Here is a 26,013-nt window from a genome sequence, read left to right as displayed (position 1 = left end):
GTTTGGAGAACATTTCGTTATGCTCCTTTATAGGGACATTATTATGTAACCGGAGACCGGAGACATCAAGAGACAACCTGTGTCTGTCCGGAGAGCGGTGTTTTGACAAGTCTGAAGCTTTCCCATCTGCGTCCTACTGCATCCGGGCGACCATTATGGGGGCTGCGTAGTTTAAGACCGGCCGGCCGATAGCCTAGTAAGTTGCCAAAAAGTTTTTTTTTACCTTTACCCTATGCGCTGCCGGCTAGCGACTTATTGTTGCGGTTCTGTACCTTGGTACAGGTATGTTTGCGGAGTGAAAGAGTACAGGCTGTTCAGTGTAACACCCACGATTATGGGGTTATTGACCGTCGGAATTTTAATGCCATCAACTGAAATATTTAGGTTTAGACTGTCCTCTTGCGTCCAATTTGTGACAAACCTCCGCGTTATATTAGTCTAGGAAGAAATAAGACATGGTGCTCAGTGGTCAGTGACAGTCACCTACGTCCTTAGCCTTATAATAATATAACAGAGTAGAAAAATTTTGAAGCCTTATACAGTACTTCTCCGGTAAATTACGAATGAGAGCAAATTCCGTATACCAATTTTCTCTTCTTAATCTGAAATATAATAAGTATAATATGTGTACTTGTCGTTGTTATTGTAAAACCGCAAACCGCAAAAACCGCTAAAACCAAAAAACCACCCAACGCCTTGTCGAGTTTTATGGTTTGACGTTACATTTCCCACGAATAAATTAAAATAAAAAAGTAAATAAATTACATTTATATGAAAAATAAAGAATAAATAAAATGCATAGCGAATTCTAAGCCACGGTGCGTTCGTGACCAAACAAACGTAAGCTCGGAAATATTTGACGAAGTGCATTAGCGTTGGCTTTTAGAAGTACACTTGATTACAAATTACAGGTAAATACTAAAAAATAAGTGTACTAAAATATTTGTTTGGTGATTAAATGTGAGATATTCCTGGTCACTTAACTTATTTATTTATCGAAATAAACAAGCTGCCGTTGACAATTTGCTTGTGACAGACAGTTTAGCGAGCTGCGTTACGTATACGCAGTGGTCGTTAATTACAAAGTACACATATAAATGTTTAACGATCGACAAAAGTAATAAAAACTAAAATGCATTTAAATAGTAATTGTTCAGAGGAATATATGTACATACAATATATAAGCAAATTATATGGATGGGAGAAAGAAATGGTTTATAGAAGTGGGGAAATTCGAGACGAGCTCAGCAAACAGCTGATGACATTTTAAATATATTGAATAACTCAACTCAAGGGTGACAATAATTTCACAACATTTCGCTAAAACGCTGTTATAAGACTTGCAGTTATATAAAATCCAAGCGCTTAATGGAAATTTAATTGAATCACATGGCTTATCAGCTACTGATGGCAAGTCAATTGTAGGTATTTTGAAAAAATCACGCTTTATTTTTTTCTAGTTCTAATATAAATTGCATACATGCTAATTCATTCGCACGTACCGCCCGGTTGCCAAGTATGCACCATTATATGGAAGCAAGTAGAGCAATGCTGTCAGAGGTGATTCATAAGCTGCTTTGAAATACTCGAAGCAAATTGAAAAATAACAATTAAAATGAAATTTATGAGACATAAAGTCTGTATTCTTATCGGCTTGAAACCGCGGTGAATTATTTTTTTCTATTTATGAAATTTTTTTATAGCAAATACTGAAGCAATGACATTTATTTGTTTACTCTTAAAGGTCATACCACAACAATAATTAACGGATTCGAGCTTAAACAAATTCTTTAAATTGTTATGATGTTTTTCGAAACTTTATAACTGACAGACCCAAAAACCAATCAGACAGACCCGTTTTATCATCAGATTTTGTAAATCTAAGATATTATATTTTAGTATTTTGTTAAATCTCCTTATAATTAGTCTATAATCTAACCATTTTAATCGGTTTAATATCGATTTTAGAATTTATTACAATTTGAGATCTTGGACTTCAGATGACTACTCATATGAAATATAAGAGGTTTATGTAAAACTCTATAAGTCCCTTATTATTCCCGTCCTGCTTTATGGTGCAGAAGCGTGGATCCAATAAGACAGAGGCTACGCTGGTTTGGCAATGTTGTTCGAATGGACGAAAGCGCTCCGGCTTTGAAAGTGTTCGATGCAGTACCCGCTGCTGGTAGCCTAGGAAGAGAGATACCTCCACTCCGTTGAAAAGACCAGGTGGAGAAGGACCTGGCAACACTTGGCATTTCCAACTGACGCCAAACTGCCAAAAGAAGGAGCGAATGGCGCGCTATAACCCCGTAAGCGGTTCCTACGCCAATTAAGAAGTAGAAGTTTATGTAAAACTATATATTACTCGATTTTTGACAAATATTTTGAGATAAATTTGAGTTAGGCTCACTCACAGGTTCTTGAAAGCTCCCAGACAGAAAACGACGTCGAATACTTTTAAGAAAATATAATTATAAAGGGTTCGCCAATAAAGCGTGGTCTGAAGCTAGTTAGAGAATCCGGTTTTTGTCCTCTATCTGTTCTCTACTGCGACTTTTAAGTGAGCCAGACAGTCCAATACGAACTCTCTAAATGAGAACTTATGACAATTGCTTATATCATTCAAGTTTAAGATACTGAGTAAGTTCTAAGCGTAATCAATTTTAGAAAAGCGAAGATAAACTCCTCATAAAACTTTTTACTGGAACTATATCCTAAATAGGTAGGTTATTCCTTTCTCTTAATACCACTTTGATGAGTTACTTAGGACATCCAGAAACGTAAGAGTCGTTTATTGAACAACAGATCCAGTCTCATCTTCTTTGGTTTGCATGTTTCAGTAAAAATCCATTACATTAATTGCACCGTTATATCTGGTAATAGATACAATAAATCTCATATATGGTGGAATCTGATCACGGCAGAAAGCAGTTTATTTACATTTTTGACTCAAACTGTGACTTGAGTCATTTGTTTACGATGCTTAGTAATTACTTCTGAGATGTATTAAAGAACAAATCTGTTTTGACTTCAACAGAAAGATAAGAACTAACAGTAGACTGAATTGCAGATGTTTAAAGACATACATATGAATAAATATACATATATGTATGTACCGGTCTTAGTTAGGTCCATTGAATTAAAAAAATACGGGGAATATTAGGTATCACAACTACGAGCAGCAGCAGTATTGCAAGAAACCGTCCACACACAATACATCGACAATTGTCTGAGAGCTTTACAGCTTTGTTGCAATATGTAGCAAATACTCTCGTATGTATGTATGCACCTACGATAAAAAGCTAATTTATGGCAAAAAAAAAAACCTCGACTCGTGTACCGCTCGTGTAATTGCTCGTTTGCGCCGACGCCAACCAAAGCACCACCTCAGGCGGCAATTCAACTCAGCTCAGCTCAGTACAACCGAACTCAACTCAGCGGTGCATTTGTGTTTGTTATAAATACAGACAGCGCAACTCTCCAGCTTTCATTCTCTCGCAGTGGTTAAAGTGACATGAAAGTGAAGACATCGGTGTACTGTAACAAGTCATGTATCATGATCCAAACACAGCTAATATTCTTGCCAATGGTAAGCACACATTTTTTTTTTCACTTGTGCCAAAAAGTTGAATGAAATATACAAAAAAAGAAAAAAAATTGAGCAACAAATAATAATGGACTCTTCAAAATAAATTTTCGATTGCAAAAAAAGGACTCTATGAAATGAAATAAGTGAAAATTTTCGGTGTGAAAAATACGTGCAAAAATGCAATATTGTGGCTAAATATCAATTCGTGTGTGTGTGTGTGCATGAAAAAAGTTCAATAGCTCAGGCATGTAGCGTTTGCACTAGGAATTTGCCAAAAGTGTCTATCGTTCGTGTGTGTGTGTGTATGTTTGCATGAGTGTGCCATGTGGCTGCTCCACTAGCTGGCTGGCTGCTTGGCGGTCTGTCAGGCGTTCTTCGCCAGATTTCTTGTCATACCACAAGCATTGTGCTAAATAAGGGCGCGGCGTAACTTGCGCTTGACGTGCGCCTAGCAGGTGGTATCCAATATATTCTGATATTCTTAATAAACGCACTAAGATCCAACGCGTGGGCGATGAAAGTACTAAAATTAACAAAAAAATTATTTTTATTTCAAAGGAAACCTTAGGTAGTTGGATGAGGCTGGTGAGCGAATGTTATATTAAATTCAATAATGAATGCATAAAAAATTTAAAAATAAATAAAAAAATATTAACATTAAATTCTTAGCAAAAAAAGATAAAAATAAAATTCCATTCAAGTAAAAAATATGCTTTTCAGAAAATTGCCTACTTCAGCTAATTACTAGCTTTAACTATGTACTAAGCTCACAAAGCAGTTGTTAGTTTAAATTTGTACGCTCCGCTACTTAACTTTCTTTGATTTGTCGTTAGATTCTGCATGCAGCGATATCAATTCCTGGGCTGCAGCAATTGCACTGTAGGAAAATGTGATTTGCAAAGGTTGTGTGAAAAACTTCTCATTTCTTATATTTATAGGTATACACCGTTATTCTGTATCTATATGTATGTATATGAAATGCATGCATTCGTCCGTCTACCATGCCGTGTGTATCTGCTCAAAACTGTCTCATGTGTGCAATAGCACAGTGTCGTTGTTTGACATACAAAAAAATTTCTCGTAAATAGCGAAATTATTTCTAACAAATCTGTTAATACATATATTTTTTTACTATTGCCCAGGGTCGCCTCTGACTACGATCAATATCTCAGTTCACATATTACAAATATTTTCTAGTTGATATGGGTTTAGAGCTCCATATTGATTTTCAAAAGAGGTCTACCAATTTAAGACAGCCGTTCCCACGGCAATCGGGTTTATGTAACCGTAATGATCACAGATGTATTTTCTCCAAAGATTTATGAATATAAATATTCCCAAATATCCATAAACAGCAGATTCCCAAATCCACTTCTGGACCGTTTTATGTATATAATTGGCGTAGAAACCGTTCATCCTATTATGGCGCGCCATTCTTCTCTTTCCCTCGCGATTCGGCGCCAATTGGAAACCCCAAGTTTAACCAGGTCCTTCTCCATCTGGTCTTTCCAACAGAGTGGAGTCTTCCTCTTTCTCGGCTACCACCAGCGGGTACTGCATCGAACACTTTCAGAGCTGGAGCGCTTTCGTCCAATCGAACAACATGACTTAGCCAGAGTAGCCGCTGTCTTTTTATGGAATATGTCTATGTTGTCGAATAACACATACAGCTCATCGTTCCACAGGCTGCGGTATTCGCCGTTGCCAATGTTTAAAGTACCGAAAATCTTATGCAAAACCTCTGTCTCGAAAACTCGGTTACCAGTAACCGGAATGGACTCAGATCCATTTCTATCCAAGTCTTGATACCCCAGAAGTATTCCCTAAACCTTTGGAACTTCGTTTAGTTCTCGAGATATAGGTTTAAATGCATTTACATTGCACTTTGTTTGCCATACAATCTTATTTCCAAGAAGTTCGATAAAAATTGCTTATAATTAAGTATTCAATGGTTTCCAAAATCGACACACTGTGCATTGCGATGCAGCAGATTGTTGTCATTTCGGGTCGAATTTTCACTATACCGACGTGAAATTTCCCAATGTTATTTCACCAACTGACTGATGCGCATGCGGCCGGAAGAGCCTTGAAATGCAATTATATGCAGTGAACTCAGAGCGCCATGGAGTATTACACGAGAGAATAAATTAAGAAAAAAAGGTACGCTGAGCAAAGTCTGCTAGCATTTGTTAGTGAAATACATGTGCTTAATAAATATGTGTGTCTTGCAATTTGGTCATGAGAACCACTATAGTTTCAAGCGTAGGCACCAAAACCATGTGGGCTACAAATACTCAGCAACAAATTGGTATATGAGAGCGTAACGAGTGCTAACGTGTAGATGTAAAATTTTTAATTGAAATAAAAAAGGCGAGAGCGTAGCAAGTCAGCCGGAAAATAAAGGAAAACTTTATTGGTGACCCAACAGAAGGACAGCCGGATGTAGGCAAATATAGAAAGCGCATTGATAGATAAAATTATATGTATATATAAGTGTACATATATATAAATCGAGCGCATGAGAGAGACAAGTAAAAGCAGCGGTCCTAAAGGTATTGCGGCTATGTAGCAGCGGCGTTTTATACTCAAAATTCATTTGTAGGTGACTAAGTTACCAGGCGGCCGGGTCTAAACGGTAGGCAGGCAGCTACCAAGTTGCTTGCTGCTATTTGTTGTTCTTCTGCTGTGTGCGCCACGAGGTGCCTGTTGTAATTGTGCAGAATGCCAGCTGCAAGCGGCAACAGCTGTTTTTGGTGGCGTGCCCACCAATCAATGGCAATTACAGCAGCAACAGCGACGCACCGAAAGCTGCAAAAAGTGCGTTAGTGTGTCAGTACAGTTGTGTGTATTTATATATATATACCTGTATACTGTATCCATTTTATTTTCTCCACCCTCTTCAATGCGTTTAACCGCATTTTGTGTATTTATAGATACATTTATGCTCTATGCTTTGTACTTATGTACTTAAGTTCACCGTTACCTAAACAGTGCCGGCATTGAGGCATCAGTGGCCTTATTTCGTGTTGGCCTCTTTTATTTCCAGGCATCATCAGTTACAGCAATATGCCGATTAGTAGCTGCCCAGTAGCAGGCATTCATTGGCATTCCATCATTTTAATTCTTTATTTCATTGCGTTTCTTCATAAAAACATTTAACGATTTTGGTTATAAATATATGCATATATTATATTTTTTATGTTTTTGTTGTTATTATGACTTCGTGGTAACAATTTTTATTGTAATTTACTTTTAGCGGCAGTTAGTTTATGCGAATTTTTTATCACTTTAACTATAGTACTACCGTTCTTCATGTGTTCTTAATTTCAAAAGTTTCTTCAGGTTTTATATCTTTGTAGATTTTGAGTATGTAAGAGCCTTAAATATTCTCCGGAGCAATTTATGTAGTTACATATTTTTATGTTTCTCAGTAAAATTAATTGTGTCAATAAACTGTGATGAAAAAATTAAGGTATTTAAGAGATTTATGACCATTCCTATCTAGAATAATTCTGATTTTAATATTAATGATTTAAATTGTTTTCACTAACTGACTAAATTAAGAAAACATTGATCAAAATATTGGAAAAATCAATGTTTAAACTTCAGCAGTAAAACAAATGGAATAGGTGTTTCGGGCGCCCCTTTTTATTTAGTCAATTAGCCCACGGTCTTTATTAATTCACTAAATTGTCTACACTAATTCACTAAATTAAGAAAAAGGTGATCAGAATATTAGTTATTTTGAACTTTCGTAGTCATATAAATGAAATAAGTATTTAACACTAAGCGCTTAATTGAGTCAATTAGTAAATTATCTATACTAAGAGCGTTTTTACACAGCCAAATTAATTAATCAATAAAATTTTATTGAGAAACCCATTTTTGCCTTTTACACTGTCGGCTACTCGATAAACGATCAGCTGTTATACAGTTTTGTTTTTGCTTTTCATAAGAAGTTGGTAAGTTTCATCAGTTGATTGATATTTTTAGCAGCGACATCTACCGTAGGTTTTTTAATAAAAAACAGCCAATCGCAGACAAAAAAACGTATTTATAATTACAAATACGGCATTGTCGCAGAGTTGCATTTCATTTTCAAGTCTATTAAAATTTAATAAAAAATTAATGTAGATTTTTATTTTTTATGGTAAAACGATCTTAACAAGCGTTTTAATCGAGCAGAGGCCGGTTAATTTATAAATTAGCTCCTGTGTAAAAAGGCTATAATTGACTAAATTAAGGTTAATTGAATCAATTAGTAAATTTTCTTCAAAAGTAAAATTCCAATAGAGGCTGTTTCAACTGTGTTAATGTGTTGGAAGGAAAATATTAATGAATTCATGATCATCAAAATTGGATTACTAGAGGTGATCTAAACAAAAATAGCGAATGACGTGAAATAAATATAAAAATGTATCACAATTAATTTATTAAAATATATATATTTATCAATTATTTGATACTAAAACGATGTCACGCGCATTTAAAATTTCATCACTTTGACACTATATGTCTTCAATTAAATATATTACTTATCAGGAATGCAAGTTAGATATTGATTTTGACAACAACTCAACAAGTGTCTGTATATTATAAAGATAACTGTGTGAAGCAAACTTGTGCCAATGATTTTCTATAACTTTTAAAATAAAAACAAAGATATATTTATATATATATATTATTAATAAAGGTAAATCAAACTCTATTTTTGTAAATAACTAATTTCTGACATGTGATTTTATATGTAATTATCTGGCTTTGCGTTGCATTTGGAGCACTTAAGTATATAAAACCATGGGCGTTGCAAAAATTGTGTGCAAAATTAATTTCACGTCAGACTTTTGACGCTACGTTCACTTTGTCACGTGCGCCATTTGTGCAAAAAACCTTTTACGCTATTAAAACTTATCATTTGCAACTAAAATAAAATGCAGGAAAAATGGATAGACAATTTGATACATTTAGAGATACCTTGATTTGAGCAACAACAAGCATTTCGAATGCCGTGAATAAAATCACGCAGCCATTCACGCTGTGAGAAAAACAAGAAAGTGAAAAAAAACACAAAAATATTAGAAATTATAAAAAAAATTTTACTCTATTTTGGAATTACTTCTTTTTCATCTATTTTCTAGTTAAAAAGTCAATAACATTTGCCACAATTTCAAGTGTTGCTTTGCACGCCTTTCTTAGCTTTGTTTATGCCCCGCAGGCTAAATCAGAGATCTACTTTATAGCACTTACTTTGGTTAATGATCATTATTGGCAATTATGCGAGTGTTTTCAATTTTTGTTATATTCAAATTTTGTTATATATACGATATATAAATATATATATATATATATGTACATATATGTCTCTAATAAATATGTTTCTTTTTGCTTAAACTGTTTTCTATTCCACTTTGTTTTTGTTTACATAGATACAAACTTTCAGTTGTTTTATAGTCAGTTGATTGCTTAAACCGCGTTTTTTGTTATTACAAGCTATAAAAAAATTAAAATTGGTTTTAGAATAATACATACATACAAACATTTATGCATACATATAGACGCAAATGTACGCTGTCGCAAATCACAAATTAAATACATTCTGAGTGGTAAACAAAATGAAATGAAAGCACGAATTGAGTCACTAACCACTACTTGTATATATATATAGGTAAATTCCCTTATAGGCAGCTCTAAAGCAATGAGATCATAAATATAATAATTATTTTAAAAACATATTATTAACATTTTTTTACTCTTACTATTTTCACGATTAATATACTGTTACTAAACGCTTTATTAACCCGGTAAATAACCTATAATTTAATAAAGTAACCTTTTTGTGTCAAGTCTAACGATAGATCAGAGCGATTTCGATAAAAAACATCAATTTGTTTTTGTGAATTTGCATAAAATAATTAGTAAATTTAATTAAATTATTTTTTCAAATTCATACTGTAAGAGCTTATTTATTATTCGTGGGAGTTTCTAATTTAATTGTAGGTTCAAACGTTATTAATTAAACCAACGACACGATCGTAAGAAATTTTACAATAATTAGCATATGCACCTAATCATTTTTTTTAGAACAAAATAACAGATCAAATACGTAATTCATATGGGCTTGCTAATAAAACCAACTACCTCTAACCATATATAACCAATAATTTTTGCACTTTCATACAATTTTACAAATATACTATATATCCATACAAACAAACCTACAGCCATACATATATATAAGTATCTAAATAATTGTGATATCGTCACATATGAAGTTTTCTGCTTTATATATTCATATATTATTTGGTTAACCAGACTGAAATGCCATTTAAAAGGGGTTTTTTACATATCACGTTTCTTTATTGTTGCTCAGTTATTTGTTGATTTACCAAACCTTGATAATAGTCTCATGCACACATTAACCGTCTATTTGTTGTTATAAAAGGCAAATAATAATATTTTCATTTTGCCTGACTTGATTTTTGCTAACCATGCAAATTGATTTCGGCATCAAATGACAGTGTCGCGGCAACGCGGTTGTTGATAAAGAATGCCGGCATTCTTGTGGTGAACAGTATATGTATGTTTGTATGCAGTGTTTTTCTAATATACAAAAAATAAATAAACATACAGACATACATATATATAGTCTATACATACATTGAAGTTGGTATATAAAAAACTATAATATGATTAGCCATGCGAAATATATAAATATATCGAGTGCAGTTAGGTGAAGGAATCATTTTCAACTGATATACACCTACATATAATATTGTAAAATATATAAACGTCAAACAATGCAAGTTAGCGGCATCAGTACTTAGCCATAAGATATAGACAATACAATAAAACTATAAAAAAAAATAAAAAATATCTATTCATGACAAATATAACGTAAAACAACTTGAAAAAATTGAAAATTGATGAAATTGAAAAGGAAGAACAAGACAATAATAATAAAAAATATATCGCTGAGAGATAATTAAGGACAATAAAAACAAATTCAAAAATAAAATTACACATTTATAAGAATAAAATTAATCAACCAAACCATTAACCTATTTAAGGAGTTGGGTGGGTTTCAGAGGCTAAAACAAACGGAAATAATTTAGAATATCCAAGATACATGTTTAAACAGTATTTTGTGAAATTTGTATTTGAAAATTCCGAAATCTCAGCGGTTAGCACCTCATCTCCCATGGTGTGTCCAAAAAAAAGGTCTTGTGGTGGACATCTTAATTCATGATTGGTTCATTTAAAACCAATAACACAAAAATATTTCGATAGTATATGAATAAATCTAGTTAATGAGCGAAGGAAAAAAGAAAATATTGAAAATAGATTTTTTGACAGAGTTATAACCAAAAACTCACTTTTTCGTTCGAAGTTTCGTCATATAGTGGCTCGAAAAAAATAGTATATAAACAATATAAAAAAATCCTTAGTTCATTAACTAGATAATGTTATTTGAAAGATGTGTGCAAAATTTGCCCGAAATCGCTTCAAAACTTTTTAAGATATAGTGTCCACCAACTTGAAAAATTGTGTTTTAAGATAAATGTGTTTAAAGTTTTACATTCGTACTGACGAGGCCGGATGGACGGGACTTCCAAAGGGTATGCCTCTTAGAATATTACACGGATTGATTTAAATTTAACCCCATAAGTGATGATGATTTTTTTTTTTTTATTTTTAATAGACATAAAATAATAATTATATATAACCGTTAAAAAAATAATAATGATAATTTTTCGGTGAATTTTTAGTTTGGTAGTAACAGTCTTGCTATTTATGGATTACGACTTATAAAAGTAGTTGTTTCGTTTATTATCGTATTAAGATACCATATTAATGTTTTCTGGTTCTATTAAAGATTAACTTTTTCAATATTCAACTTAAAACGTTTTAAGGGCCTCAATTACGAACGGATTTATCTCCCAAAAAAGGGTCTAACCGGACCAAGACGCAACACTGAGATCTTCATGAGTGATGCTTATTATTTATATTTTACCAAGCCTATACTATATTTATTTTCAGCCTTCAGAACCGCTTTATGGCATATATATAGTGTTTTGAACTATCTTAATAATGAAAATGTTGTTATTTTCTATATAAAATATTATCAAAGAGAGTTGCGCCAAGCATATAATCATTATATACCTGCGTAAATACTCTAATGTAACTATTTAAATATTAATTTTTACTTGAAATTGATCTAACACCACTAACACGAAAACTCACTGTGTTCCGAAAACTTTCACTTTTATTGGCATTCGGACATGTAGTGCGCACATAAACAAACCAACAACTCAATTGTATGAACGCAGTGCTGTTTACACTATATACATTTGTTCAATATATACATGTGTATATGTATAAATATAGAGATGATTGTATAAACTACTTTCATGACACTTACCAGTTCTTTCCTTTGTTTTTCCTGACGTCACAATATTCCATAACCATCAATGTCTGCTTTTGCTCAAACATTCTGCGCTTTGGAGGTGTGTCCCCTGCAGACTGTTACCATATTAAGCTGTCAGCATCCTTTCGAATGGATTTGTTTACTTTCTAGCTTAACTTGGTCGTATTTGCAAATATTTACCCAAATATATATATATAGATGAGTACACTTGAATGTGCGCGAAGCTCGTAACTTTTACTCTTCATTTCACTTTCTAACTCGTTTGTTTGCCAAGGTTATTTGGAGGACTACTACTTGAACTCTAACAAATTTTAATCGCTCGTTTTCTTTTATAGACTTCATCTTTTTTACTTCATTTATCTTTTTGTTTCATATTTTTGTCTGTTGTTGCTGGAAAAGTGATTAAAAATTAATTTAGCGGAAGTTCACATTGCTTAATGCGATTATAATGCTAGTAAATCATGAGATAATTGAATTTGAATAAGCAAGTGATGAGGTTAATGGAACAATTTATGTAATTCGTAATTTTTTTTTAAACTTTTACTCTTATAATTAGATATATTAGTGCAACAACAATTTAATTATTTTGTTTTGAGCGCGTCTAGCCATAAGACGTTTTCCGCAATTTTCTAAGAATTCTACTGACCCCCAAAAATTTACAGCTTAATTGCTCGTATGTGTATGTATTATAATTATCTAATGGACAGTAAATATCTTGATCATTAACATAAAAATTATTCTAACTGATTAAGCTTCATCAATATTCTCTTAGCTTCGCGTATAGGATGTCAAACATTTAGCACTCAATTATTCAACCAAATGTTGGCTTCAACAAACATCGTCGCCATAGAGCCGCCTACTGTTTTTGTGGCCTTTTTTGTTTTTATACCGTCTTTTATTTTTGCAAATCCTGTGTCTAGAAAAGTAATATGTTTGTGCTTGTGTCTGAAAACGGTAGCAATCGGAAAGTGACGGAAAGAATGACAAATGAGCAAACAAACTGACAATTTAGTGAGCAATCAAGAAGTGACAGGACACGCACCGAAATTAATCAACTGCCTTCAATGGTGTGTATGTGCTGCATTTGCATTTCCTTAGGCGCTCAATTGCCAAATATACGCATAAATAGAAAATTTATTTTTATTGAGTTGAATAAAATTGTTGGGCGTTACTTTTAGCGGTAATGCTAATATAGTACATCCGTTATCTTATTTATGTATATACCATTAGTCGGTTCCTATCTCATAAATATCTATTAAATAGATTTAATATGGCAAGAAAATTTATGAACATAGAATAAAGGTTGCTTAAAGCAATGCCGCATGAGGAGGGCATGCCTTTTTATTTTTAATTTTATTTACTTTTTAAAGTTATGCCTAGTAGTCTTTTCACACAGGAGCTATTTGATCAATCAACTGGCCTCTGATCGATTAAAACGTTGATTAAGATCGATTAACCATACAAAATAAAAATCTTCATTAACTATTAATTGAATTTTAATCGATTTGAATCGGTAGATGTCGCTGCTAAAATAGCAATCATTAATCGATATTAATATATATATTAACTAATAGCAAATCATTAAATTGGCTGTGTGAAAAGGCTATAATCTTAACAGAATTCGATTAGAAAAAATAATTAAAAATATTTTTAGTTTCTGAAGACTTTCTTAAAGCGTAACCTTTTTAACATATTTCGTAATATTTTATTGATGCGTTTGCTTTTCTAAAAAAAATTTAACATTTATTCTGCCCTGTACTCGGATTTTCAAATTGTGGATGAGATTTGACCAACATAATAGGAAGGCTTTTGTTGTTCTTTTATCATGTAAAAAATGGAACATATTCCAAGAGGTAATGTAGCATTTGTATAATGTTGAAATAATATGGCAGCATTTTCATCGAGAAAAAAAAACGCTAAAAGTTTATTTTTTCACAACCAGGCAACCCTATTTACTTCGAGTATTTTGAGGAAAGTTTCCTTAAACTGTTCGCGAAGTTTAACTTTTTTATGTAAATGGCAACTCTATTCCAAAAGAAGTTTAAATTTAGTGATTATCAAGTGATTACTAGATGGCATTTTCTTAACCAGAATTTGTCTTATATTTTTTATATATTTCCTGAAGATTTTTAAATACAAAGTAATATAATATGGATGGATCTTATAATCTGGTATTATTTTCTGCTTTACTTTTTTACAAATTGGAAACTGTGATTGATTTTTTTTAATGTAAAAATTTTTGAAATCTGCTTTTTGTTGGAAAAACGTTTCTCATTTAAACTATATTTTTATATTTGATTTGATTTTGTTTTGGTTTATTTCCTTAACACTCTTTTTATGTTCAAATACATTCCACCTGCGTAAAAATAAATCTATATGCGCATACCTACTTTTGTATTAGCTTATTCATAAACCGAAATGGTCAATGAAATAACTACGAGGCATGCAAAGCTATAAAAGTGAATATTCAAGTACCAAACGCCCGGCAATATGGTGAAAAATAAATGTGCGAGCAATAAAGCGCCGGCTTGGGTAGGGTCGGGGTCGTATAAGTAACATACGTTAGCAAATACACATATGCTTACATATGCAAATACAAACACATAAGTGCGTAGGTGTTAGCTCAGCGGTGGCTTAAAGAATATCATGCTTGCTACCGAAACAGAGCAAAGGTGAGAGTGAAAATGAGGGAAATATTCCAGAAAAAAAATAAATGTATGTAAGTAAATAATGTTATATGCCTGCACGCAACTATTATGTAATGAGATATGTAGTATATGCCTCTTTATATTGCATAGAGAGCGAGATTACTTGTGGCTAGCATGACTGGACTTTAGTTTGCCGGGTTCACTGCTTACCTCAGTGTGGGCTGTGGTGTATTTTCTGCAAATGAAGCGATTGCTTTTGCTGTTATTTGTGAGCTTCGTGACTGGCATGGTGAATACGATGCTGTTGCAAGTTAGTGGGGAACTGATGCAATCGTTTACTTACAGTAGTAAGCAGAAGTACCCTATTCAAAGTGATGGAAAATTGTTGGAATAGGTAGCACGTGGACTACTGAATGGTAGTCAAAGTAAAAGAAATGAAAAATAAATAAAATTTGAAAATTGTATTTCAATAAAATTCTTCGAGTATAGTCACAGCTAATAGTACCCTAAACTTATATGGGGGAAATATACTGTAGGAAGGAACGATTTGCAAAACAATCAGTTAAATTTTGTTTTCGATTCGATTTGTATGTAAGAGCTCTAGATCATATCCATGGCGTTTCAAAATGGAGTCCACATGCACCATTTTATATTGTTTTTCAAAGATTATTCTCTGATTTAAAGGGTTAGTTGGGTTCAAAATTTGAAAAAAATAGTGCAACATGTCTAAAATTTTATAAATAAATAAAAATAAATAAATTTTTATATAATTAATCCGAGTACTATTCTAAAAGAAGGTTCTTTGGAAGGTTCGCATATCAGGCAACATCAGTATGAACGTAAAACTGTAAACGCATTTATCTCAAACTCAATTTTTCAAGTCGGTGGACACGATATCTCGAAAAGTCATGAAGTAATTTTGTTAAGATTTTGTTCACATCTTTTAAATAATATTATCTAGCTAAGAATGAAGGATTCTTTTTATTTTTTCGACCCAATATATGGTAAACATTTTACCGAAAAAGTGAGTTTTTTTTGGTTATAACTCTGTCAAAGATTCTAATTTCAATATTTTCTTTTTTCCTTCGTTTATTAACTAGATTTTTTCGTATACTATCGAAATATTTTTGGTTTATTGTTTTTAGATGAACCAATCATGAGTTATGATGTCCACGGCAAGACCTGTATTTGAACAAGTCGTGGGAGATTAAGTGTTGACGGCTGAGTTTTAAGAATTTTTAAATAAAATTTTCACAAAATACTGTTTAAATATGTATCTTTGATATGCTTAATTGTTTAAAAGTAAATTATGATTGTATATATTAAAAAAAAGTTTCAAAAATACCATTGTTTTTAGCCTCTGAAACCCACCTAATACCTTAATTGTCGATCAGGTTTCAAAAAGGTCAAAATTATATTTTAGTGAAATGAGATCCTTTGAACAAGCAACTTATTAATAACGATATCGGTAGCGCAGAGCGCAAAAATTTATTATTTAGCTAACCATAATTTAGAACGATTTTATGCCGATATTATGATGCCTCAGTTCAGTAGACTATAGCAATGAACCGATGGATCTTTTGCGTCACAAAAAACATTTAGAAGCGAATTCTATTGGACAAACCTCTCAAAAGACCGCTAATATCTTTACTATTTCAAGTCGCAGAATCAGCAAATGGATCCTTTGCTTATATTTTTCGATGAAAAGATATAGTTACAGTCATGTGCACTAAATTAAGAAAAATTCAAAACTTTAAAAGTTCAATATTTAACGGTGCTTTAAAACGAAGAAATTTCATCATCATCTTCCCAAGACAATATTCCTTAAGCCATTGTTATTCCAAAGCTATCCCAGTAATTTACAACTTACTCTATTTGTCCTATCAAGGACGTTGACTGAAGCGCATGCGCAAGAAATTTGATTGCCTTACACGAACGAAACACGAGTAAATATCAAAAGGAACAACAAAAACTACAGTAACAGTAATGAAACAACAAACGGTGATTTTGTATAGCGAGCTATTTGTATTTGCTTTTGCTACTTCGAAATAAATATAATATACATATAAAATAATATGTATGTATGTATGTACGTTTATATTTCACCATAAAAGCCGAAAAGTCAGTCAGCGCGGCAAACAGGCGCTTGATTTGTGAATTGAAAAATTTTGGCTCGCTGAATATTTTATGAACAGACACAGTGGCGAGTGCGTGTAACGCCAGAGCCATTGATACTGTTCATCAATTATACAGGATACATATAGATACAATAAAGTAAATATACAAATATATTTACCATGTAGATGCTAACAATTGCTTATACAATTGCGTTGCTGGGATTCTTGCTGTTTGCTGGCGGTTTTTGTTCATACTGCAAAATCTACGCAATTGCTTGCGCGTCACGTTGCCGGTACAGTGCTGCTGCGTTTGCTGTTGCTGTGACTCCCAGTGAGCTTTTGCGGGGGGCTGCGTGTGCATGAAGCGCCGCGCGGCACACAATACTTCGCATACAAATCGCAAAAGTACAGGCGCGCAGCACAGGCGCGAACGCATTCAAATAATAACTGTTATGTTGCTCCAAATACAAAGATACATGTATGTATGTATATAAATATACAAATATATACATAATTATTTGTAAATATGCTGTGTAAGCAATTTCGTTGCTACAAGCAAAGCAAATAAGAGTGAAGTGTTTTCTTTCTGGAATTATATGTAAATACGAATACCTAGTAATATGTGTACTTTGGAAACTTTTTCATGTATTGTGGTTGATTTGCGGCAGCACGTGTAGTCATTAAATTCGGAGATTTAATGCGTTCTTCGCTGTTTTAAGCGCTTAGCTGATGTAATTCAAACGACACCACTGCTTTTTCACTTGAATTACACTAAATTTTGCTAATTAATTAAAAAATTTAAACCAAAGCATATGTGATTTTAGACACAGAAAACTCTGTGATTCATGTTTTTTAATTCAGGGATGATATTTCAGACGATTAAGGGGTTAATGTACCTGTAAATGTAAGCAAAGTAGTGTGCTATTAAAATCCAAATTTATCCTTTCGCTATATCGATTCGAATAGGAAGAACTAAGATCAGGTGGAATTGACAGTTGTGTGTATGTATGTGATTAGCGTTGAACCGTTTTGCCGATTATAGCCGAATCGATGAGAGCGCAACACTCCTATCTTTCCTTCGCAGTTCGGCGCCAGTTGGAGATTCAAAGTATAACCAGGTCGCTCTCCACCTGGTCCCTCCAACGGAGCGGAGGCCTTCCCCTTCCTCGGCTTCCTCCGGTGGGTACTGCATCGAACACTTTCAGAGCTGGAATGTTTTCGTCCATTCGGACAACATGACCTAGCCAGTGTAGCCACTGACTTTTTATTCGCTGAACTATGTCAATGTCGTCGTATAACTCGTACAGCTCATCGTTCCATCGTATGCGTTATTCGCCGTTGCCATTGTTCTGAGGACCATAAATCCTGCGCAAAATTTTCCTCTCGAAAACTCCTAGTGCCGTCTCATCGGATGTTGACATGCTTCATGCTTCTGCACGATAAAGCAGGACGGGAATGATGAGGGACTTGTATAGTTTGGTTCTTGTTCGTCGAGAGAGGACTTTACTTTTCAATTGCCTACTCAGTCCATTGTAGCACCTGTTGGCAAGAGTGATTCTGCGTTGGATTTAAAGGCTGACATTATTATTATCCAGTCTGTAAGAGTCTCCAGTCTGTCGGAGCTTTTGGTGTTGCTCAACGTCAGCTTACACAGCCGTATTAGTTTTGCGGGGATACCAAATTCAGACATCGCGGCATAAAGACAGCTCATTTTCGTGCTGTCGAAAGCAGCTTTAAAATCGACAAAAAGGTGGTATGTGTCGATCCTCTATTCACGGGTCTTTTCCAAGATTTAGCGCATGGTGAATATCTGGTCAGATGTAGATTTTCCAGATCTAAAGCCAAACTGATAAGGTCCAAACAGTTTGTTAACGGTGGACTTTAGTCTTTCACACAATACGATCGAGGATTATCCAACGGTAATTGGCGCAGATTGTGGGGTCTCCCTTTTTGTGGATTGGGCAGAGTACATTGAGATTCGAATCGTCGGGCATGCTTTCTTCCGACCATATTTCGCAAAAGAAGCTGATGCATGCACCTTATCAGCTCTTCGTTCTCCTTATATGTCGGTTTTTCTCACAAAATGCATTAACCAGTAGTACAGTAATTAAAATTTGTAGGCATAAGGGATCCCTACTTTACGATGTTAAGTATAATAATTGTAAATATCTAAAATAAAATGTACATATATACACGCTTTATAAAAGAAGTTAAATAAAAAATCGCTTATCAGCATCAAAGCATATTTTCACAAAAGTCAAATTGTGTAAATTTTGCGCTTGTTGTTGCTAACTGAATGTTCAGAAATCTTTTTATTATTCAAATGAAAATGTCACATTGACGTAACACTTCACTGTGATGTTGACATGCATGTTAAGTGAAATTATGCATATACAAACACATGTAAATTATGCCTGCTTGTGTGCTTTTGTGCTGTACACACAAAAGGTTATACCTCCCTACAATATAAACAATATGTTTGCAGGCATGCCTGCATATTTTGTGTCATATTGCGGTCACTGAACTGTGAACATAAAAATAAAAAATAAAAATAAAATTATTTTTTCATGCATTTACAAACATATTTAGATACATATACATATATATTTAGATAGCAATACAAACAAGTGGCTGCAAACACTCACAAGTGGCATGCTATTGTTTTTGAACGAAATTTCTAGCGCTTTTTTAAGCATTTACACACACACCAGCATACATATTTCAATTTGCATACCCACAAGCATATGAAGACAGTTGTGATAACACTTCAGTTATGCTCGTTTTTTCATCAATTTTGATTGACAATTGATTGCAAAAACAATTGAACACACAAGTTAGCAAATTGAGTAATAAATAAGGAGTAAGAAAAGCGAAATTCAGCAGCCAGACGTGCTGTAAATAAAGCTCAATATGATGCAAACTCTGTAGCATATATCTATACAGTTATTCAATTACAATGAGATATGTGTGTGTGTTCGCTGGGTATATAACACAATGTGCTCTGTAAATAACGCTGCACATGTCAATTTCGAATAACGAATTCGTATTGGAAGCAGAAACTTTCGATTTTAACAAAACTTTTTCGAAGGTTCCAAGCTGTTAGCACAAAGTTTTAAATTGAAAAAGTATATAGTATATATGTATGTATGTGTGTAAATATTGACTATCACTACACATGGTTAATTGAACATGCATGTGGCACTAAAAGTATTTATTATATAGTAAAAGGTATTTTTATAACCCACAATTTTTTCGAATTTTTTAGTATTTTCCCACCAAATATTCAAGTTTTAAAAATTTAATTGTTACATTTCCCTGCGTCGGCGTCATTTTAAGTGCTTTTGGGAGTGATTTACAGCTAAAAATAAATGTAATGCTACACCCACTGATTTACTAACTGTTTCTCTGAAACAATTAAGCATTCGTTGCTCTCATATTAATTTCCCTTTCCATTGCAAAGTTTGTTTTAGGTAGTTGTTGTTGTGTGTCAAATTTTTCAACGCAGTGATTGGTCGTGAAAATACGCTTACAAAGACATATAGCTTGATTTCTAACCAGCAAAAACTTCGTCATTCACTGAAAGGCAAAACAAAACTATTTGCAGTAGCTGAGACTGCGGTTTTCGCTGAAATAGTGAATGAAAACTTTTGATGTAAAAATTTGTTGTATACTCCAGAGAGGGAGAGTACAGAGCTGGGAATGATAATGGCTTTTGTGCTACAATACTTTCAATCAAAGTGATAAAAAATATATAACAATATGAAATAGCTACTCTTTTCTGCTTTACATACTCAAATTTATTGTATGGAAGTGTATTTATAATTTTTAAATTAAAGTTAATTAACTCTAACTTCACAATACCCTAATTTTCAAGCGATAATTCACTAATAATAGCAAAATATAGCAAATTACCATGCTGAATTAGCTAATAATTTAAAGTGAATTATGGTTTTCTACGCCATTTCCATTTAATAAAGCAATTCATTAGTGCAACACTACATTTTCATTTAACAAACTTCCGCTGTATTTGTAATTTACTTTCAATTTTCGCACCACACACAACTGCACCTACACCTATGAAGTAGAGTAGTTATATTCTCCATTGTAGAAATTAAATTAACCACCACTTTGTTAACTTTGATGCAGGTATAAGCTGACTGCTGTTGACAAGCTGTCATAGCATGCCAATTTAACCATGAAATAAGAACCAATTTTTCCTAACTAATTTATACAGCGACAAAGCGCAGACATATGTACATATATGAATGTGTGTATGTATGTAGCAATTCGTATGAGTGTCTTGCTATTTCACTTCACTGACAGTAGTTCTCGTCTACTCCATATCAAATGTTACGTATACGTCATGTCTACCTACGCAGGTATTAATGTCACGTATACGCCCCGTACATTGCATACGAATTCATGTAAATAAATACTTAGATACCATGAAAATGTCAACTAACTGTCAAGTATTGCTTTGCGAACATATAAGTTCATAAGTCGACGACTGCTGGCGCTAACATCAAAGGGTCAAATTAGTAATTTCTGTGGAAGGTTTATACGCTTTAGTTGATTTTATATAAATGCTTTAGCCAAGAGATCTGATTTAATGTTTCATAGAAATGCATATTAAGTGAAATGAGAAAATTTTCAAAGAGTAGGCATGTGCAATTCGTAAGTAAAGATAAATTGAATACTTTTATTAATTTTAAAATGTCCGAATGTTAATAGTTCCGAGAAGCTTGCTTATGTGCAAGTAAAAGAAAAACATGAGTCTTTCTGTAGTTTGAATAAATTTATACTGTCGTGATGATTTTTTTCGTTTATTTCCATTGTTTTTCAAAAGAAAATAATATAACATATCAATCAATTCGGAATTTGAATTTCAATTGCTTTCTTTTTGTACTTTTTACATGAGTTTTATGTTAAATACGTATGTATTAGATTAAAATAACAAAGCTAAAGTATAAGGAAAGTGTAGAAATCATCAAAAAGTAAGAAAAGGAAGTGGCGGCCATTACATGCAAGTGAAATTAAGATGTCAATGGCGCCCTTTAACAGCTAAACGGGCTTAATGCAATCAAAATAGGACAAAGAAAAACAGTTATCTAACATGTAACTCCCAACAAGCGTTGTGGTTGTGGATTAAAAAGCAATTCGCTTTGAGCAAACAGTGTGCTTCTTGCCTCGTAAAATTTCCTTACTTAAAGTAGGATTTGAGAAATAATCAAAAACGAATTTGTGTTTATTTTTAGACAAGCTTTCTTTATAATGTACAGCATTTTCTTGCTATTCTATTTTTTCTTTACTTTTTTGGAAAAAAAACTGTTACTTTTTGGCTGATTGCGTTTGAGATAACGTCGGCGTTGTGCCTTTATGCGAAAAATGCGGCGCCGGCAATATCTTTTGATGTGTTATATAAATTATTTATATTGCTGTTACGTTTTCGCCGCGTGCCATGTAATTTTTCCCATAAGAAATCAGCGGGTATTTAAGCTCCCAGCGCCATGTTTGTGGATTATTTACATAATGCATATTAAATTGAATATACAAATAAATTAAATTGAATTGAATTATAAGTATAAATATGCACATACTGAAATATAAGGGAGCCCAAAAAAGGGCAATGAAGTAAGTAAGATGAGAAAAGCATTTATGCCTTTCTAAGCAAAATTACAAAATTGATTATAAATTTAGAAATATTAAAAATAAAGATTAAATATAAACAAATATAAATTAAGATATTGTATTAAACCGAAATAATTATATTAAATAAAATAAGAAATAATATACAAATATAGAAGTTAATTATATGAATTTAATTATAAAAAAAATAAAACAATTTATATTGAAAAATTTCAAACATAAAAATAGAATGAAAATTTCTTTCGAAAATTTACAAAAAAATTAATATATTTAAAATAAAAAAAAAAATTATATTTTAAATAAAAAAAAATAATTGAAAATATATAAAAGATAAACAGTATTAATTTATTTAAAATTATACCAACTATAATAATTAAAAAACAAGTAAGGAAAGGCTAAGTTCGGGTGCAACCGAACATTTTATACTCTCGCAATTTATTTAAGAAATTTAACCAATGCATATATGCGGAATAAAGCTCACCGTATTTTTGAAAAACCTACAATGAGGTATATGGGAGCTAGGAGAAGATACTTTTGAAAAACCTACAATGAGGTATATGGAAATGTTATGACCCGATTTTAATAATTTTTGGGACAGAGACACACTAGTAGAAGAAAACAATTTCCTCTGAATTAAATTGAGATATCTGAGAGATTTACCCATATTTTCGGTGAAAATTTATCCTTAGGCGCTGAGTTTAACATGTTCGATATCTGGGGCCTTGAAAAGTTATGGTCCGTTTTCGACAATTTTTACACAAGTGAAGCCAGAGATGATATGCACTAATTGTGTAAAGTTGTATTCCGTTATCTTCATTGGTTCCATATGTTTACATTATAAAGTGAAGGAATAAGATGGATTTCAAAATTGAGTTACATGGGAAGTTGTCGTGGTTGTGAACCGATTTCATCTATTTTCCACACGTGTCATCAGGGTGTCAAGAAAATATTATATACCGAATTTCATTCGAATCGGTCGAATAGTTCCTGAGGTATGGTTTTTGACCCATAAGTGGGCGATGCCACGCCCATTTTCCATTTTGTAAAAAAATCTGAGTACAGATCCCTTCTGCTATTTCTTCTGCAAAATTTAGTGTTTCTGACGTTTTTCGTTAGTTAGTTAACCCACTTTTAGTAATTTTCAACCTAACCTTTGTATGGGAGGTGGGCGTGGTTATTATCCGATTTCAACTATTTTCATGGTGTGTGGTGGGGTATGTAAGAGAACCGACTGCAGAATGTTTGGTTTATATAGCTTTATTAGTTTGCGAGTTAAATACAAATAACCGATTTGTGGGCGGGGCCACGCCCACTTCCACAAAAAAATTACATCCAATCCATCCTCCTAGTGCGATGTATTCCAAATTTTACCTTTTATATCTTTATTTATGGCTTAGTTATGACACTTTATGTGTTTTTGGTTTTCGCCATTTTGTGGGCGTGGCAATGGTCCGATTCTGCCCATTTTCGAACTTGATCTTCTTATGGTGCCAAGGAATATTTGTGCCAAGTTTCGTCAAGATATCTTAATTTTTACTCAAGTTACAGCTTGCACAGACGGACAGACGGACGGACGGACAGACATCCGGATTTCAAATTTACTTGTCACCGTGATCACTTTGGTATATATGACTCTATATCTAACTCTTTTAGTTTTAAGTGTTACAAACAACCGTTATGTGGACAAAACTATAATACTCTCTTAGCAACTTTGTTGCGAGAGTATAATAAACAGTATTAATTTATTTAAAATTATACCAACCATAATAATTAAAAAACAATTACGAAATATAATAAATACTCTAACAAAGTAAAACATCATGATATAAAAAAAAAATTAAAACAAGCTATTTGAAGTTTAATAATGATTAATGACATTAAAAAACAAAATGAAAGAAATAAGTGTAGAGTATATAATCATTAAAAAATAATTTATATAAAATAATGTTTAATTTAATAAAATATTTAAATTATTAAATAAAAAAAATTAAACAAAAAAAATTATTTATATAATATAATTAAACAATTTTTTTATGTATAAAATATGCGACCAAATAAATAATATTCAACATTGTTGAAATAAAAAAAAATTGTTACACTTTAATTTTTTAAACAATAGCTATTACTATTATTTATTATTCCTACGCACACGCATATATATGTATATACCCATATGTAGAAGTTCACGCAAGTGAGGAAAGTTTCTGATTGCCATTCACTTGGGAGTGGCCAGGAACGATTCTTTTGCATATGACTCAAGCAGCTCACGACTTCCGGTTTTAGACCAAGTATCCCCTGGGTAGCTAACAGACATCCGTTTGGAGGCGAGCTAAAGTGAGAAGGCGAAGCCCGCTTGTGCGGTTGTGCGTAGGGCTTGGGACCCACCACATAAAAACGAATAACCAGTGAATAAGATATCTCCTGTCATCAAACAAACAGTCAGCGCACTCGCGTCTTGGCTCCCACGTCACTGTTGACAGTCATAACTTTGAAGTTGTAGATAATTTCGTTTATCTGGGAACCAGCATTAACAACACCAACAATGTCAGCCTTGAAATCCAACGCAGAATCACTCTTGCCAACAGGTGCTACTTTGGACTGAGTAGGCAATTGAAAAGTAAAGTCCTCTCTCGACGAACCAAAATCAAACTCTATAAGTCGCTCATTATTCCCGTCCTGATGTATGGCGCTGAAGCGTGGACGATGACAACATCCGATGAGACGACTCTTGGGGTTTTCGAGAGAAAGGTTTTGCGCAAGATTTATGGTCCTCTAAACATTGGCAACGGCGAATACCGCAGACGATGGAACGATGAGCTGTACGATTTATACGACGACATTGACATAGTTCAGCGAATAAAAAGACAGCGGCTACGCTGGCTAGGTCATGTTGTACGGATGGAAGAAAACACTCCAGCTCTGAAAGTATTCGATGCAGTACCCGCTGGAGGAAGCCGCGGAAGAGGACGACCTCCACTCCGGTGGAAAGACCAAGTGCAAAGTGACCTGGCTTCACTTGGTGTTTCCAGTTGGCGCCAAAAAGCAAAAAGGAGGAATGAGTGGCGCGCTCTGGTGGATTCGGCTATAATCGCTTAAAGCGGTTCCTACGCCAAATATATATATATATACCCATAAATACAAATAAGACCAGCCAAAACAATAATTTGTTCCTGGCGTCATTGAAACAAATTCTTTGCTTGCCACAAAAGCAAAATTTGATAAATTAGGTCGCCCCTGCCACCACCTGGAATGATCAGTATTAAGAATATCATATTCGCTGCTTACTTCACTATGGCTTCGCTATATACATGTACAATTGGCGTCTCATACAAATATACAAATTTGATTGTATGAGGACACGCGCTTACTCATATGCCAAATTGGTACTGACGTCTTTCTGTTATCAAAAATATATGCTTTTTTCATTTGATTTTCTCAATTGTTTGTCATTTTTCTGTTATTTCTTTTAGACCTTGTACAATGTTGAATGGTCACAAGTTTGAGGCTACTCACGCGCTTTTTTATAAATACATACATATACATGAAACGGTATATACGCGTACATATGTATAAAGGCGCGTGTGG

General features: G+C 33.3%; 1 protein-coding gene across 1 annotated transcript in view; it reads left to right on the top strand.

Annotated features, from left to right (window-relative positions):
* Positions 1-3,434: 3,434 nt before the first annotated feature.
* LOC105211975 (b(0,+)-type amino acid transporter 1) overlaps positions 3,435-26,013 on the top strand; it is a 53,872-nt gene continuing 31,293 nt past the window's right edge. Inside the window, exon 1 of the mRNA XM_011183690.3 lies at positions 3,435-3,592. Within this exon, the coding sequence (XP_011181992.1) occupies positions 3,553-3,592 (40 nt within the window). The 5' untranslated portion in view covers positions 3,435-3,552. The remainder of the gene's footprint in view (positions 3,593-26,013) is intronic.

This window comes from Zeugodacus cucurbitae, chromosome 5 (genome assembly GCF_028554725.1).
Source record: "Zeugodacus cucurbitae isolate PBARC_wt_2022May chromosome 5, idZeuCucr1.2, whole genome shotgun sequence".
In the NCBI taxonomy this organism is placed as follows: domain Eukaryota; kingdom Metazoa; phylum Arthropoda; class Insecta; order Diptera; family Tephritidae; genus Zeugodacus; species Zeugodacus cucurbitae.
Note: the sequence above shows the minus strand (reverse complement) of the source record. Positions and strands in the feature narration are given on the sequence as shown.